The sequence below is a fragment of the Haliotis rufescens genome, unplaced genomic scaffold, assembly GCF_023055435.1.
Source record: "Haliotis rufescens isolate VD_foot unplaced genomic scaffold, xgHalRufe1.0.p SCAF_10, whole genome shotgun sequence".
Taxonomy (NCBI): domain Eukaryota; kingdom Metazoa; phylum Mollusca; class Gastropoda; order Lepetellida; family Haliotidae; genus Haliotis; species Haliotis rufescens.
This window is the reverse complement of record NW_025963780.1, coordinates 4,537,336-4,552,467: the sequence shown is the minus strand read 5'-3', so window position 1 is coordinate 4,552,467 and position 15,132 is coordinate 4,537,336. Positions and strand designations below refer to the sequence as shown.

At 40.7% G+C, this 15,132-nt stretch overlaps 1 protein-coding gene across 1 annotated transcript in view; it reads left to right on the top strand.

Moving 5' to 3' along the window:
- Positions 1 to 8,871: 8,871 nt before the first annotated feature.
- Positions 8,872 to 15,132, top strand: part of LOC124148033 (putative sodium-coupled neutral amino acid transporter 11) — a 151,627-nt gene continuing 145,366 nt past the window's right edge. Inside the window, exon 1 of the mRNA XM_048386624.1 lies at positions 8,872 to 9,630. Coding sequence (XP_048242581.1) covers positions 9,592 to 9,630 — 39 coding nt within the window. The 5' untranslated portion in view covers positions 8,872 to 9,591. The remainder of the gene's footprint in view (positions 9,631 to 15,132) is intronic.

Below are 15,132 nucleotides of genomic sequence, written 5' to 3'. Positions count from 1 at the left end.
CAGCAACTGTGAGCACAGTCATGCATCTTGGACAGTCATGCATCTTGGACAGTCATGCATCTTGGACACAGGCTCCAGACAGCAACTGTGAGCACAGTCATGCATCTTGGACAGTCATGCATCTTGGACAGTCATGCATCTTGGACACAGGCTCCAGACAGCAACTGTGAGCACAGTCATGCATCTTGGACACAGGCTCCAGACAGCAACCGTGAGCACAGTCGTGCGTCTTGGACAGTCATGCATCTTGGACAGTCGTGCATCTTGGACACAGGTTCCAGACAGCAACTGTGAGCACAGTCATGCATCTTGGACACAGGCTCCAGACAGCAACTGTGAGCACAGTCATGCATCTTGGACAGTCATGCATCTTGGACAGTTGTGCATCTTAGACACAGGCTCCAGACAGCAACTGTGAGCACAGTCATGCATCTTGGACACAGGCTCCAGACAGCAACTGTGAGCACAGTCATGCATCTTGGACAGTCATGCATCTTGGACAGTCATGCATCTTGGACACAGGCTCCAGACAGCAACTGTGAGCACAGTCATGCATCTTGGACAGTCATGCATCTTGGACAGTCATGCATCTTGGACACAGGCTCCAGACAGCAACTGTGAGCACAGTCATGCATCTTGGGCACAGGCTCCAGACAGCAACCGTGAGCACAGTCGTGCGTCTTGGACAGTCATGCATCTTGGACAGTCGTGCATCTTGGACACAGGTTCCAGACAGCAACTGTGAGCACAGTCATGCATCTTGGACACAGGCTCCAGACAACAACTGTGAGCACAGTCATGCGTCTTGGACAGTCATGCATCTTGGACAGTCATGCATCTTGGACACAGGCTCCAGACAGCAACTGTGAGCACAGTCATGCATCTTGGACACAGGCTCCAGACAGCAACTGTGAGCACAGTCATGCATCTTGGACAGTCATGCATCTTGGACAGTTGTGCATCTTAGACACAGGCTCCAGACAGCAACTGTGAGCACAGTCATGCATCTTGGGCACAGGCTCCAGACAGCAACCGTGAGCACAGTCGTGCATCTTGGACAGTCATGCATCTTGGACACAGGTTCCAGACAGCAACTGTGAGCACAGTCATGCATCTTGGACATAGGCTCCAGACAGCAACTGTGAGCACAGTCATACATTTTGGACAGTCATGCATCTTGGACAGTCATGCATCTTGGACACAGGCTCCAGACAGCAACGTTGAGCACACTCATGAATCTTGGACACAGGTTCCAGACAGCAACTGTGAGCACAGTCATGCATCTTGGACACAGGTTCCAGACAGCAACTGTGAGCACAGTCGTGCATCTTGGGCACAGGCTCCAGACAGCAACTGTGAGCACAGTCATGCATCTTGGACACAGGTTCCAGACAGCAACTGTGAGCACAGTCTTCATCTTTGGCATCTGTGCAAGGCAACCTGCCAGAAGGCTAATCCTGACATCAGAGCATCGAAGGCGACATCTCCAGTGGTGCAGACAATACTTACAGTGGACACCAAATCAGTGGAGAAAGGTCTTCTTACCTGATGAGTCACCTGTCCATCTTCACCGATCAGATAGCACCTGTGAAGAACCAGGTTAGAATAGGTCTTCACTAACCGATGCTTGCCGCAAAAGGCGACTATACTTGTTGTAAGAGATGACCAGCAGTGTCGGGTGGCCAGACTCGCTGACTTTCTTGATGCATGTCAGTATATTGCATGGATCGATCAATCACTGGATTGTCTGATTATTTACAGACTGCCATCATATAGCTGGATATTGCCGAGTGCGGCGTTAAACAGCAAACAAACAAAACAAACAAACGGATCCGATGGCAAGACAGACAACTACAGATATGACCACCAATCAACCATTTCTTGGTTGATGGCAAGACAGATGTCTGCAGACATAACCACCAATCAGCCATTTCTTGGATGATGGCAAGACAGGTGTCTCGGACATAACCACCAATCAGCCATTTCTTGGATGATGGCAAGACAGGTGTCTACAGACATGACCACCAATCAACCATTTCTTGGATGATGGCAAGACAGGTGTCTACAGACATGACCACCAATCAACCATTTCTTGGATGATGGCAAGACAGATGTCTACAGACATGACCACCAATCAACCATTTCTTGGTTGATGGCAAGACAGGTGTCTACAGACATGACCACCAATCAGCCATTTCTTGGATGATGGCAAGACAGATGTCTCGGACATGACTACCAATCAGCCATTTCTTGGATGATGGCAAGACAGGTGTCTACAGACATAACCACCAATCAGCCATTTCTTGGTTGATGGCAAGACAGATGTCTCGGACATAACCACCAATCAGCCATTTCTTGGATGATGGCAAGACAGGTGTCTACAGACATGACCACCAATCAGCCATTTCTTGGATGATGTCAAGACAGGTGTCTACAGACATAACCACCAATCAGCCATTTCTTGGATGATGGCAAGACAGGTGTCTACAGACATAACCACCAATCAGCCATTTCTTGGATGATGGCAAGACAGATGTCTACAGACATGACCACCAATCAACCATTTCTTGGATGATGGCAAGACAGGTGTCTACAGACATAACCACCAATCAGCCATTTCTTGGATGATGGCAAGACAGATGTCTACAGACATAACCACCAATCAACCATTTCTTGGTTGATGGCAAGACAGATGTCTACAGACATAACCACCAATCAACCATTTCTTGGATGATGGCAAGACAGGTGTCTGCAGACATGACCACCAATTCAACCATTTCTTGGATGATGGCAATACAGGTGTCTGCAGACATGACCACCAATCAACCATTTCTTGGATGATGGCAAGACAGGTGTCTGCAGACATGACCACCAATCAACCATTTCTTGGATGATGGCAAGACAGATGTCTACAGACATAACCACCAATCAACCATTTCTTGGTTGATGGCAAGACAGGTGTCTACAGACATAACCACCAATCAACCATTTCTTGGTTGATGGCAAGACAGATGTCTACAGACATGACCACCAATCAACCATTTCTTGGATGATGGCAAGACAGATGTCTACAGACATGACCACCAATCAACCATTAACCCCCTCGTATGTGAACGTGCCTGTGAATCCTCTCTTGTGTGAACGTGTCTTTTATTCAGTAAGTGGTTTGGGTGGTCATACTTGACTAAGTTGATTGTGTATCATTGTACCTAGATGGCGGGTATCGTAATATCAATCACTGGTTCATCCTGTCATAATTTATTTCTGTAGAGTTAAACAACAAACAAAAGAAATCTCAATGCTGTGTTTCCTATTCACGGTCCTAGCAAATATTCATGCTTCATGTGAATCACATCTGTTGACAGTAATCAACATAGATGCCTTCAACAGATAATTTACAAAAGGTATTTACCAAAAATATAATGCCTCTTTTACATTTTTGAAAAATGGATGAATTTCTTTTTTTTTATGACCTTTAATAGTCAGAGTGATCTCCCTTTACAGCACAGCATATAGACTCAGATGTCCCTGTTAGAATAGCGAGATTATGTATGACCACAAAGCGTGTCATAGGATTTCTTATCTTCAAGGTTTGTCTTCCTGGCCATCAACAGAAGTTAAGCTCAAAAGAGCATCAGCCATTAATCTGCCTCACGACCTGAATGTCACACCAGCATCAGTCATTGGTGACCTGTGTTGGGTTGAAAGGTTTCTTGACTCCGGTACAATAGGTTAGTGTAATGTAATATAGAATATGAGCATTTGGTGGTTATAAGAGTTTAATAATGTTCCTTTGCCTTGTTGATTTTTTTGTTATTGTCACCTATCTGTCAGCAATAATCTCTGATGAAAACTAAATACCGTATTCGACGTAATAAGCGCCCTGCTCGAATAAGCGCCCACAGCGATATTTGTTAATATATTGGCTTGTGAACAATCCCAATTAGCACCCCTTACAATTGATCGATGGACACAAGACTTATTTATTCGTGTATAATACGCACTTGTGTGTTATATGCACCCTTAATTATGGGCAATTAAATTCTGGAAAAAAATATATCTGTCGTATTTAAACATTTCAAGCTATCTATGCAAGCATAAACCACGAAATTTATCTTTCAACTCTGTTGTTCTCTCACCAAAATACCATTCTAATAAGAGCCCCCTATTTCTAATTTTGGGAGCACTTATTTCGTCGAATACGGTAACTGTTTATGTTATCTGTGAGCGTTGTTATTGGGAAGCTGAGTTCCATTGTGTATATATTTTTTCTGCTCTGAGCTTAGTTAAAGGGCCAGTATGTCGATGATTCTGACGCATTGTTTGCAAACAATAGCCGATAACCCCAGAGCTTGCTTGGCATATTCCACAAGAGACGTTTCTACTCCATTGACCACACGTAGGCTTATCACGTGACTGGACTTTTCTCTTGTTGTAAACAAACGCAATGGTTCTAAAATAAGAACAGACGGGTCCATTACAAGCCTTTTGGTGTCCTTTACATGTTTTGCATAATTATATATATATGCGAATACAACTTTACACATCAAAGTGACCATATCGCTAGCTCTCTGTATAACTTTGATAAAGCCTGTGAAGATCCAGGGTAGAATAGGTCTTCAGGAACCCATACTTGCCATAAAAGGCGACTATGCTTGTCGTAAGAGGCAACTAACGGGATTGGGTGGTCAGGCTCGCTGACTTGGTTGATGCATGTCAATTGTGTGGATCTTTGATCATGATGTCAATCACTGGATTGTCTGGTCCAGACTTGATTATTTACAGACCGCTGTTATATAGCTGGAATAGTGCGGCGTTAAACAACAAATGGAAATAGTTTTTCATGTTTCAGGATATTTTCCTAATAAAAGTAAAACATCTAAATGTGCTGATGAAAAAGATTTGCAATATCTTGAATGGACTGTGGAAGATGTGATGTAGGAGAGATACTAGCCTTGCCGCAACTAACTCTGGGTAGGAGAGTGCAACATGATTGGCTTCATAACAACCAAGGCATTTATACTGTAATCTAGGCTTTGATAAACACTGGCTTCTAATCCAAAAATAGTAAGAGATAATGTGTCGTGGAAGTGTTTGTGGAACAGGAAAAAGGTTGGCATTGGCCTCTTTTTTCTTACCAAACCAACAATTTTCCACGATTTGTATTTCAAGTTTATGGGGAACAGATGATCCCAAATTCCTCTGCTTTGTGAGGTAGACTAGTTATAGGTTTGAATCCCAGTTTGGTTCTGAATACACACATAAGTCTGTCAGTACCAAATCCACTCTTGGCGGTTTCGACATCTTTTCCAGGTGACAGGCACCATTTTAGAATTAGAATAGGTCTTCAGCAACCCATGCTTGCCATAAACGGCGACTATGCTTGTCATAAGAGGCGACTAACGGGATCGGGTTGTAAGGCTGACTGACTCAATTGATACGTGTCATCGATCTCAATTGCATGGAAAGATGCTCATGATATTATTCACTGGATTTTCTGGTCCAGACTCGATTATTTACAGATCGCCGTCATATAGCTGGAATATTGCTAAGTGCGGCATTAAACAACAAACCAACCAAACCAAGAATAATTTGGGGCAGATCCTGGCATGGCTAAGGGTGCACAGCTAATTGTGGGGTCAACATTAGGGGACACATCTGCCCCCATAAAGAATATGAATCTTAGTCATGGCAGCTTTGAAGAAGCGTGTTTGACATACATGTCATTTAAAAATAATTCAATAATTTTTGCATTTATGGAAGTATCAATTTAAACACTGGTGATTAGGGGATTTACGTAAAGTGAGCCCACCATTTCTTATGTTATGTTAATACCTTTTAAACTAAAAAATATTGAAGTCGATTCTTTAAAATATTGTCAACAACAGTAACTAATAAGCCAAAAACAAACAACCTGTAGATGACTCTATTAAGTCAGTGACATAGTTCAGCGCTGTAATGTCACCTCATCAATGAGGTTTGCGGAAACAGAAGTGCCAAACAAATTACTTGGTTGTCCAATAAAATGCCACAGAATCTATTCAAATTATTTCTATGTTACTGACCTTCCGGTCTTCAAGAGGTAAACTGTTTTATCTTGAGGCCATAACAGCCTAATTACTAATTTTCCTTCGTATTTTACCCCAATAGAGGAACAAATATAAAAAATATATATATATTTAATGATAAAAATGCAGTGACTCAATTTATTACAGCATAGTACCGATTGACATATTTTTTCTTGGATTCATTGTGCAGGGAGGGAGGGAAGTGCTATCCTTTCACTTCAAGTGAAGGTTTGAATGGGGGTGTGCATGACAGAGCAAACTACAGATATAGTGTACCGGTAAAGTAGGACATGAAAGGTCACAAACTAGATTCTGTTATTTCCCATCACAGATGTTTGTGTGCTGGCGGCGAGATGGGTTTGGGGTTTGGGGGAAGGAAAAGTTTTTGGGGTGATAGGTGTATTTGTTAATCCAGTAATGTAAGTTTGCTTGCCTATGAGTCTTTTTTTTATCGAATACATATACTGTAAATCTTGAAATTAATGCATCTCCAAATTAATACGACTGCTGACCCCTAGCCAAAAATGCAACTCAAAATCAATGCGACTCGCCCCACCCCATCCCCAGTGGAATGATATATATCCTTACTTTAATCCAATCAAACAGCAAATAGCACTGCTTATTAGCACTTCTGTAATAACAATAAGCATGTTTTAAAAAAAACAGTTCACTGACTGGAGTGGTCAAAGATGTCCAGTTTGACACGAGTGGGTAGAACTCTTGACCCCAGCAGTGATAACTCACCGGATGTCTATTGTGTAATTCCTATTCCTTAATTGACTTTGTTATATACTTGTTACAACTGCTGCTCAGCAAACCGTGTCTGTGTTTATATTCAAGTTGGTATTTCCACTATCCATAGTGTGCAGTGAGGCCGTCTCATTGTTGATAGTCACTTTGGAGACATAAATGCAAAGTTTCAAAATGCGCATTTTTCGCATTTAATTCATGCTCACGTTTATTTCAAGATTTACGGTATCTACAGTCTGTTTCATTTTCCTATCTACAGACAAGTGTCAAGAACTGTAACGTAGCAGAGTGCAGCTGATTATTCAACACCTGTCAGTTCAGAAAGCGGAGTTAAATCTTCTGTCACATCTTTTTAGTTGATATTCAGTTTATTTTGTAGGACAGGCAAGAGTAATTCATGAAAGTTTGAAGTTTCCAAAAGCAACTAGGAACAGTGTCCAAAATAGCTGTCTGTCGGCAGTCCCGTGGCTGGTGACAGTTCTGTCTGGATGGTGACATTTATCCTTGCCTGCCCAACTGTCAGATGCAAATTTCATCATGTGTTATTGTATTTTTTTTTACAGTCTGTGTAGTAAGGCTGGGACGAGTCCAAATTTACTACCCGGGTACCCACCCCCCTATTACCCTACCCTACCCACGTACCCACTGTAGGCCTCAGGAGATGTCTCAAAATGTCTGATTGGGAAATTTTTTAGCATAGCCCTGGCAAAACGTATTTAGATACACGTATTAAACAATCTGGTCATTCATACACTGAAGTTGAATTAAGTTATATCTTTATTAAACCACATGAAAAATCAGAAGGTATGGGTGCATAGTCAGAAAGAAATGCGAACATTAGTGACTTGTAGTGTAACCAAAGAGTTATAGATTATTTTTGTCATTAAACAATATATCGCATGACTAACCACGAGTCCGGATAGTCCTGTGGGTACCCAAGTTACCCGTCACAGCCCTACTGTGTAGATTTACTGTATCAAACATAGCATTTGCTTTACTGCAAATCTCGACTAAATTTCACTGTGTCGACATTGCCTGTTTTTTTTTTTAACTTTTAAAGTTTCCCTGGCCCGTGAAGATCCTGGGTAGAATAGGTCTTCAGCAACCCATTCTTGCTGTAAAACGTGACTATGCTAATGGGACTGGGTGGTCAGGCTTGCTAACTTGGTTGATGCATGTCATTGTATTCGAAATTGCGTGGATCATTGCTTATGATGTCAGTCACTGGACTGTCTGGTCCAGACTCTATTATTTACAGACCGCCGTCATATGGACTATTGCTGAGTGCGGCGTTAAACAACAAAGAAAAATACAGTTTTCATCTGTTTGGTTCACACTCACGAGGAAGCAAAACATTGTGGAGTGAGTGAGTGAGTGAGTGTGTTGTGTTTTTACGCAGCTTTAAACAGTATTCCAGTTATGTCATAGAATGTTAGTGGAGCTGGAGCAGAGCTGCATCACTTCTGGCTTTCCTCCAATATTACGCTGGAAATCCAGGATATAACTGAAATACTATTCAAAGCTGTGTAAGCCCAACTCACTCACTCACTCACTGTTTATCTGGACAGCCTAATAGATAATAAACCGCTTTTTGTTCTTAAATCAAATCAAGAATCATGTGGACTCACATGAACACATGAATTAATGTAAGTCAGGCCTCGCTAGCTCGGAACATGCCCTTCTAATATTGATAACACATAACAGTTGCAAGGCTTCATTTCTATGCATATTTTATGACATTTGCAAATTGATTTTTAAATTTATCCTCAAGTACTAAATATGTATGAAATTATGAATATTTTAGATCTGTATATGTTTTTTTATGTGACTGGGAAAATTCTAGTAATTGATCAAATATTATCTGTTATTAAATATTCTCCATAACAACTGCGACAAAACAGCATTATACAATAACAGTAGCTTCATCAACTATTACTGTGTTGGATCATATCTCAGCCTGTTGACATATATTGTGACATATATTGCCTTCGTTTGAAATAATTGATTCCCCACAAAGGTGCCTCTCTCTATGCAGTCTATTCACGACTGCTGAATTATGGGTCAGCTAGACTTGAATGCATTAACAATTCATGAAATCTCAATTCAGTTTTCCTTTGACAGGTTGAGTGGGAGAAGCTTGGACGTTATTTCACCGAACAGACAGGCAGGGTGGCTACTTAGATGCTAGATGAAGCAGTTTGTCTGTGACTTGGAAGGAAGGTTTACAGCTCCACCATTCAATAAGCAGACGCCTAGCAGAGCAAGCAGACTGCAGTGCGAGCAGACGGCATTGGTAGCAGACGACATTGAGATGCTAGGAGATGTGGTAGAACTGGAAGATTTTCATTGACGGTCGTTCATCCGATGTTTTGGAGTTGACTGGCAGATGGTGAAGCGATTGAGAAAATTAATCAATAGTAGTACAGCACACGTGTGGTTCTACCTCTGTGTTAGGGCCATCATTAGTATATCAGTGCAACAGCAGACGATGTGTCCATGTCAATAACGCTAACACTCCGTGTCCTCATGTTACAATCATAGTGTAGGTTCCAACGTTCTTGCCGATCATATCAGGAGTCCTGTTTCAGTGATCTGTGTGATCTTCTTTGCCAGTCCGATACACGTTCTACTGTTTTGGATTGTACAGTTGGACGTAGGCGGGTGAAATTGGGCATTGTAGGTGACGTCTGCTTGTCTCTTTGTACAGTTGGAAACAGATGGGAATAGTATACAAACGTGACCACAAGGTGTAAAGTGTATCATTCAGGGAACCATGGCGACCGAAGGGACATATATACTGGGCCACAGTCAGGTAGGTACAGTTTATGGCCTTGTTTTCTTTGTGCTCATGTTGTCACATTGATCCATCTTTATGTCAAAGTTGTTCTGTGGTAGTCACAGCGATTTATCTCGGATTCTCAACTAAATGCCCTTTGCAGGCAAACTGGGAAAGAAAATATCATTTTGTTCCAAATTTAGATTTAAAAAAAGTTATTTTTCTCAATTCTGATGTATTTTAACATTGCATTCAATGCAAATGTGTGAAACTAAGTATTAATACCATTCCCTCTATACTGGTCTTGTCAGTGATAGCCAAGTCTCTTTCTTAAAAACATAACATTAGTTTTAACTATGTTGACAGGAATTGGTTCATTTTTTATTCCAACTAGAATTTTCACTGACATTTGCTGCAGACTTGATGCTGAATATTGGTCTCTGAGTAGGTCGAGATAAATTCCTGATTTATATGGATGTTCCAGAATATCGATTGTGAGGCACTAGTTAAGTTAGTATCCTGATTTTTGTTCAAGATAGATAAATACTAGGCACGTATATTTTAGTAGTTTGTCCTTCAACCATCCTGTATTGTGTTACAGAACTGATTTGAGGTGTAACGTGTTGATTGATCACCAATTTGGTGATAGTAAAAATTTTTTATAACATTTTATGATTTGAATTAACTGGATTACTGTATATGACATGGGAAAAAATAATTGATTTTTCAATTTCCTATATGGCCCAAGCAGCCCAGCATTGAGTATTCCAGAGAATAGGACAGATGCTGACATTATATGATGTGACAATATTGCGTGTAGTAAACTGTATTGTGGATGATTTATGCTACCTATTAAATAATCATGTTGCTTTAATGACATTTCCACTGGTTAGTTTCATTGAAAGCACTGTTGTGGTGAAATTGAACTATTTAGGTAATATATTGATTTATCATGAGAGCTATCAAACTGGCTATAGGACCTAGATGGTTCAGCTGCTGGCTTTGAAATCCAGGCGTAAATGTGTGGTACCTGTCCGCTAGGAAATTAACTGTAGCTTGGTATAGCTGATGAAGAGAGGCGGAATGACTGCTTGGGCCGAATTGTTTGAAAAGAATAGCCAGGGACAGTCAGTGACAATGGGGAGCCATTAGCCATTATCCCGTGTTGCCTAGACATGACAATCAGGCTGCAGTGTCCCTGTAGTCAGACTTGGATCTGTTCAGCGACTACAACATTTTCTGTGTTAGGACAGAGCTTTTTGCATCCCTGTCAAGCATGGCTGTTTACTTACTCTTAAAAGAAGGACTTATAATGTCCACAGTCTCTTGCCTACTCACAACGTAGGCGTTTGACATTGTAAGTAGTTTGTTTGTTGTTTAACGCCGCACTCAGCGATATTGCAGCTGTATGACAGCCTTCTCTAAATAATCAAGTCTGGACCAGACAATCCAGTGATTGACACCATGAGCATCGATCCATGCAAAAACATGAATCAATTAAGCGAGTCTGACTACCCGATCCAATTAGTCACCTCTACCGACAAGCATAGTCGCCTTTTATGGCAAGCATGGGTTGCTGAAGACCTATTCTACCCCGGATCGTCAAGGGTCTTGTAAATAGTGCCCTTTGTGGAACTTGTACATTGTCTCTGTGTAATTAGGAAGATGATTAACTGCTAGACCCAGTGGGGAATCCGGGTTAGAATTGGTCCCCAGAAACCTATGCTGGTCGTAAGAGGTGACTTAATAGAACAGATAGTCAGGCCTCGTGACTTGGATGATTGCACTTCATCGTACCCGATGGCGTGGATTGTTGCTCACTTGGGCTAGGACGAGTCCAAATTTACTACCCGTGTACCCACACCCCTATTACCCGACCTACCCGGGTACCCACTGTAGATCTTAGGAGATGTCTGAAAATGTCCGATTGGGAACGTCTTCAGCATAGCCCTGGCAAAATGTATATAGATACACGTATTAAACAATCTTGTTATTCATTCGCTGAAGTTGAATTAAGTTATATCTTTATTCAGCCACATGAAAAATCAGAAGGAATGGGTGCATAGTCAGAAAGAAATTAGTGACTTGTAGTGTAACCATAGAGATAATTTTTGTCATTAAACAATATATCACATGACTAACCTCGGGTCCGGGTAGTCCTGTGGGTACCTGGGTCCTTCTCAGTACCCACTCGACCCGGGTACTCGAGTTGCCCGTCCCAGCCCTATTCCTCACAATATCAATCACCATTTTGTCTGGTCCAGACTCCATTATATACTGGCCAGCATCATATTAATGTTAGATTCATATATATAAATGTGGCTTTCTAAATAAACAAAGTTGTGTTTGAAAAACGTGACCAACATTCAATTGATCTCAACAATCAATGTGCCATTACCTTTTCCACCCCCCAAAAAGTCAACTGAAGCAAATGTATTATTAATAAATATTTGCAAAACATCAAATATGTCTCATATTGGTACCAATAAAATATATGTCTTTGTGAGGTTATTGGTTTGAATATTGGAGTAGGGCTGTATTAATACTCATTGCAATATGAAACAGGACATGATAGATGAAACCTGTGACAATTGCCCTATTCAAAGTGACGTATTCCATTATCAACGGCAATTAATTAATGAACACAGGCCAAGCCAAACATATTTATCAATGTTGTGTCAATTGAAATGCCTGTGAAACAAGACTTTTAAAAAAATAAAATTTGTGAATTACAATATTGAAATGTGAAAAAATATTAATGAAAAGTTGTGTTTTTTTCATTCCGACGACCAGAAATTCTTAACAAAACTCCAACACATTTACTGTCACTTTCAACATAAATAAACTAGTACAACCTGGTGTGACCTCTTGTAATAGTTTCATTCGTGTGTTTCAATAAACAGATAGGTGATAGAAATGTTAACTCGCTCAAGCTGTATCATTTATCGTTGAATCCCAGTACGCGCAGTATAATAAAGGTGTTAATGTCTCATTGTGTTTCAGTGGACATTATGACATTGAAATTGCCAAGCAGGGATGGCCCTACTATGATGGCACTGAAACATGATGAACTTCATCATTTAGAGTCACATATCTGCTACAGGGGATCCAATTCTCTTTATTGTTGATGTGAAGAGAAATTTACAGCAGTATCCCTTGGCTTATTTTCATTTCCTTGATGACCTTGTGTATTATATCTCTGTTCTGTTATGTTCGGGGGCACGGGTGGCCCAGTCGTCTAAGGCGCTGCGATTCGCTGTGCAGAGTTGCGTCCCTTGGGCATGCCAGAAACCTATGATTGTGGGTTCGAATCCTGGTTCGCCCCAATTATGTTTCCAGGCTTGTCAGCACCATACCCGTGCTCGTGGGTTTCACCGAAGTGGTAAACGTCTGAGACCTGCATCACTTCAGGCTTTCAACCCACATTAAGCTGACACGCCATGATATAATTGTAATACTGTTAAAGGCGGCGTTAAACCAAACTCACTCACTCACTCACTGTTATGTTCATGATATTGCTTGAATATTGATATAAGCGAATGATTATTTACAGACCGCCGTCATATGGCTGGAATATTGCTGAGTGTGGCGTTAAACAGCAAACAAATTCATGGCCTCTGTTCATGAAGTGATAATCCTGCAGGTTCCTGTCAGCAGAACATGCGTCAGAAGTATTAGAATTATGCAGAACCTCAATTATTATCAATTATAGCTAAAATGGATAGAATTATCATTAAACCGCCCGCATGTTATCAGAAATGAGCAGGCCACTGTAACTTGATAAACCCTCATATTGCTTGGCGCCGGGCCATTATCACGCCTATTGTTAGGTGACTTCATAGGGGTAGGGAAAGGTGACGTTGAATAGTGACGTCATCTGGTTTGTTCTATGCTGTTTCCATATTTGTAAAAGTTGGTCAGTGAAATTTGTGTTGATTGCACTAAACGTTTTAAAACCGATATTGTTCATTTTTATTTGATAACAAATTCTATCCATTTTAGCTATGATAACGGTAACGCTATTTTTCAGGGCATTATCATTTGCAGAAGCCCTCGGTCTTTTCAACTGCACTCCTTCGTCGGGCAGTTAATGGAAGACCTCAGGCTTCTGCAAATGATAATGCCCTGAAAAATAGCGTTACCGTTATCATCAATTTGAGAGTTCTGATTATCATTATGAATATTCAGGGTGACAACCAATATTTCACAGCTCGTACCTAGCCTGCTACCCAAGTCCCAACTGAAAACACAATGGCCACCTATTTTCTTATACCGATCCTCTTCGGAATGAATAGATTGCTGTTGGTTTTGTGAAACGTCCCTGAATTCTTGGTCAGAGAAACTAGAGGTTGCAGGTTATCTGACAATGTATGGATCTGTGTTTGGGAAGTCTCCAGGATATTGATTTAGAAGTCAGTATTATGTCATATAGGAATTCCCCCGAAGCGACTTGCAGCATTGCGATTGATTTCCAACTTGGCTGTATGTGGTAACGGAATGCTGTTGAGGCCCATTAGAAACTGTGGAAGTTATGTTAAGCTAAAAAGGTTGCAATGATCACAAGTATTTGAACCATTTTCTATTTGGAGGGAAATTGTTGATGTTTATGTTTTATGTCAAGAGATGTTTTAGGTGCACGATGTTTTTATGATTGTAAAGCAGTAATTGTAAATTTCAGAAAAGCTGTTGGTGATGTATTCATTTTAAAGATCAGGGTGCCGTTGTTCAAAACAACCTTAGCACTATGAATGTCTTAAGTCTATGTTAAGGTATTGGAGTTACGATCACCTTAGCGCTAAGATCGCTTTGTACAACGGCACCCAGGAAAAAGGCAGTAAATAAGCTGCAGTTGTGTGACTCTGGAATATTTGTAATCAAGACGTTTCCATGCAATTTGATGTAGATATGCGTATCGTGATTCGTATTGTATCGTGACCCATGTATCATGATACGTCTCATGTCATGACCTTGCTATTTTGTTTCACCTCTAGTTTGTTATATTTTGGCCTGTGGCATCTTTTAACACTTCGGGTATTCTTGGGCCAAATAGGTTGTCATTATCCCAGGCAACACATGCCTTCCATTTCCGCCAACACCTGGTGTCATCACTGATTTTCAGTGAACCAGTCATGTATTTTTCACCGCTATTTTGCCTTATACGCCCACTGGAATCTGTTTCGTTGGATAATCAAGACTGGTTATTCTTTGGTGTTGACGTTTTATATTGGTATAAAAAAGAGGTGGCTGATGACTATGTGATGGTCGTTATGTGTGACAGTCATGTTTACGTGCAATGTCTGATAAATAATGCTTCGGACATCGAAATGTTTGCCATGAAAAATGAATTGTTGCAAGATGTTTGTCAAAAATAATATTTTGGCTCAAAGTTTCAATTAAATTATGTGGAGTATCTTAAGCTGTGGAAGAACACAATATTCACTTTCCCTTTCATAGATTTTTTTGAATGATTTTTTCACACAGTTACTGTCACAGTTATAGCAATTCAGTTTGAATTTGATAATATTTGTATTATGTTCA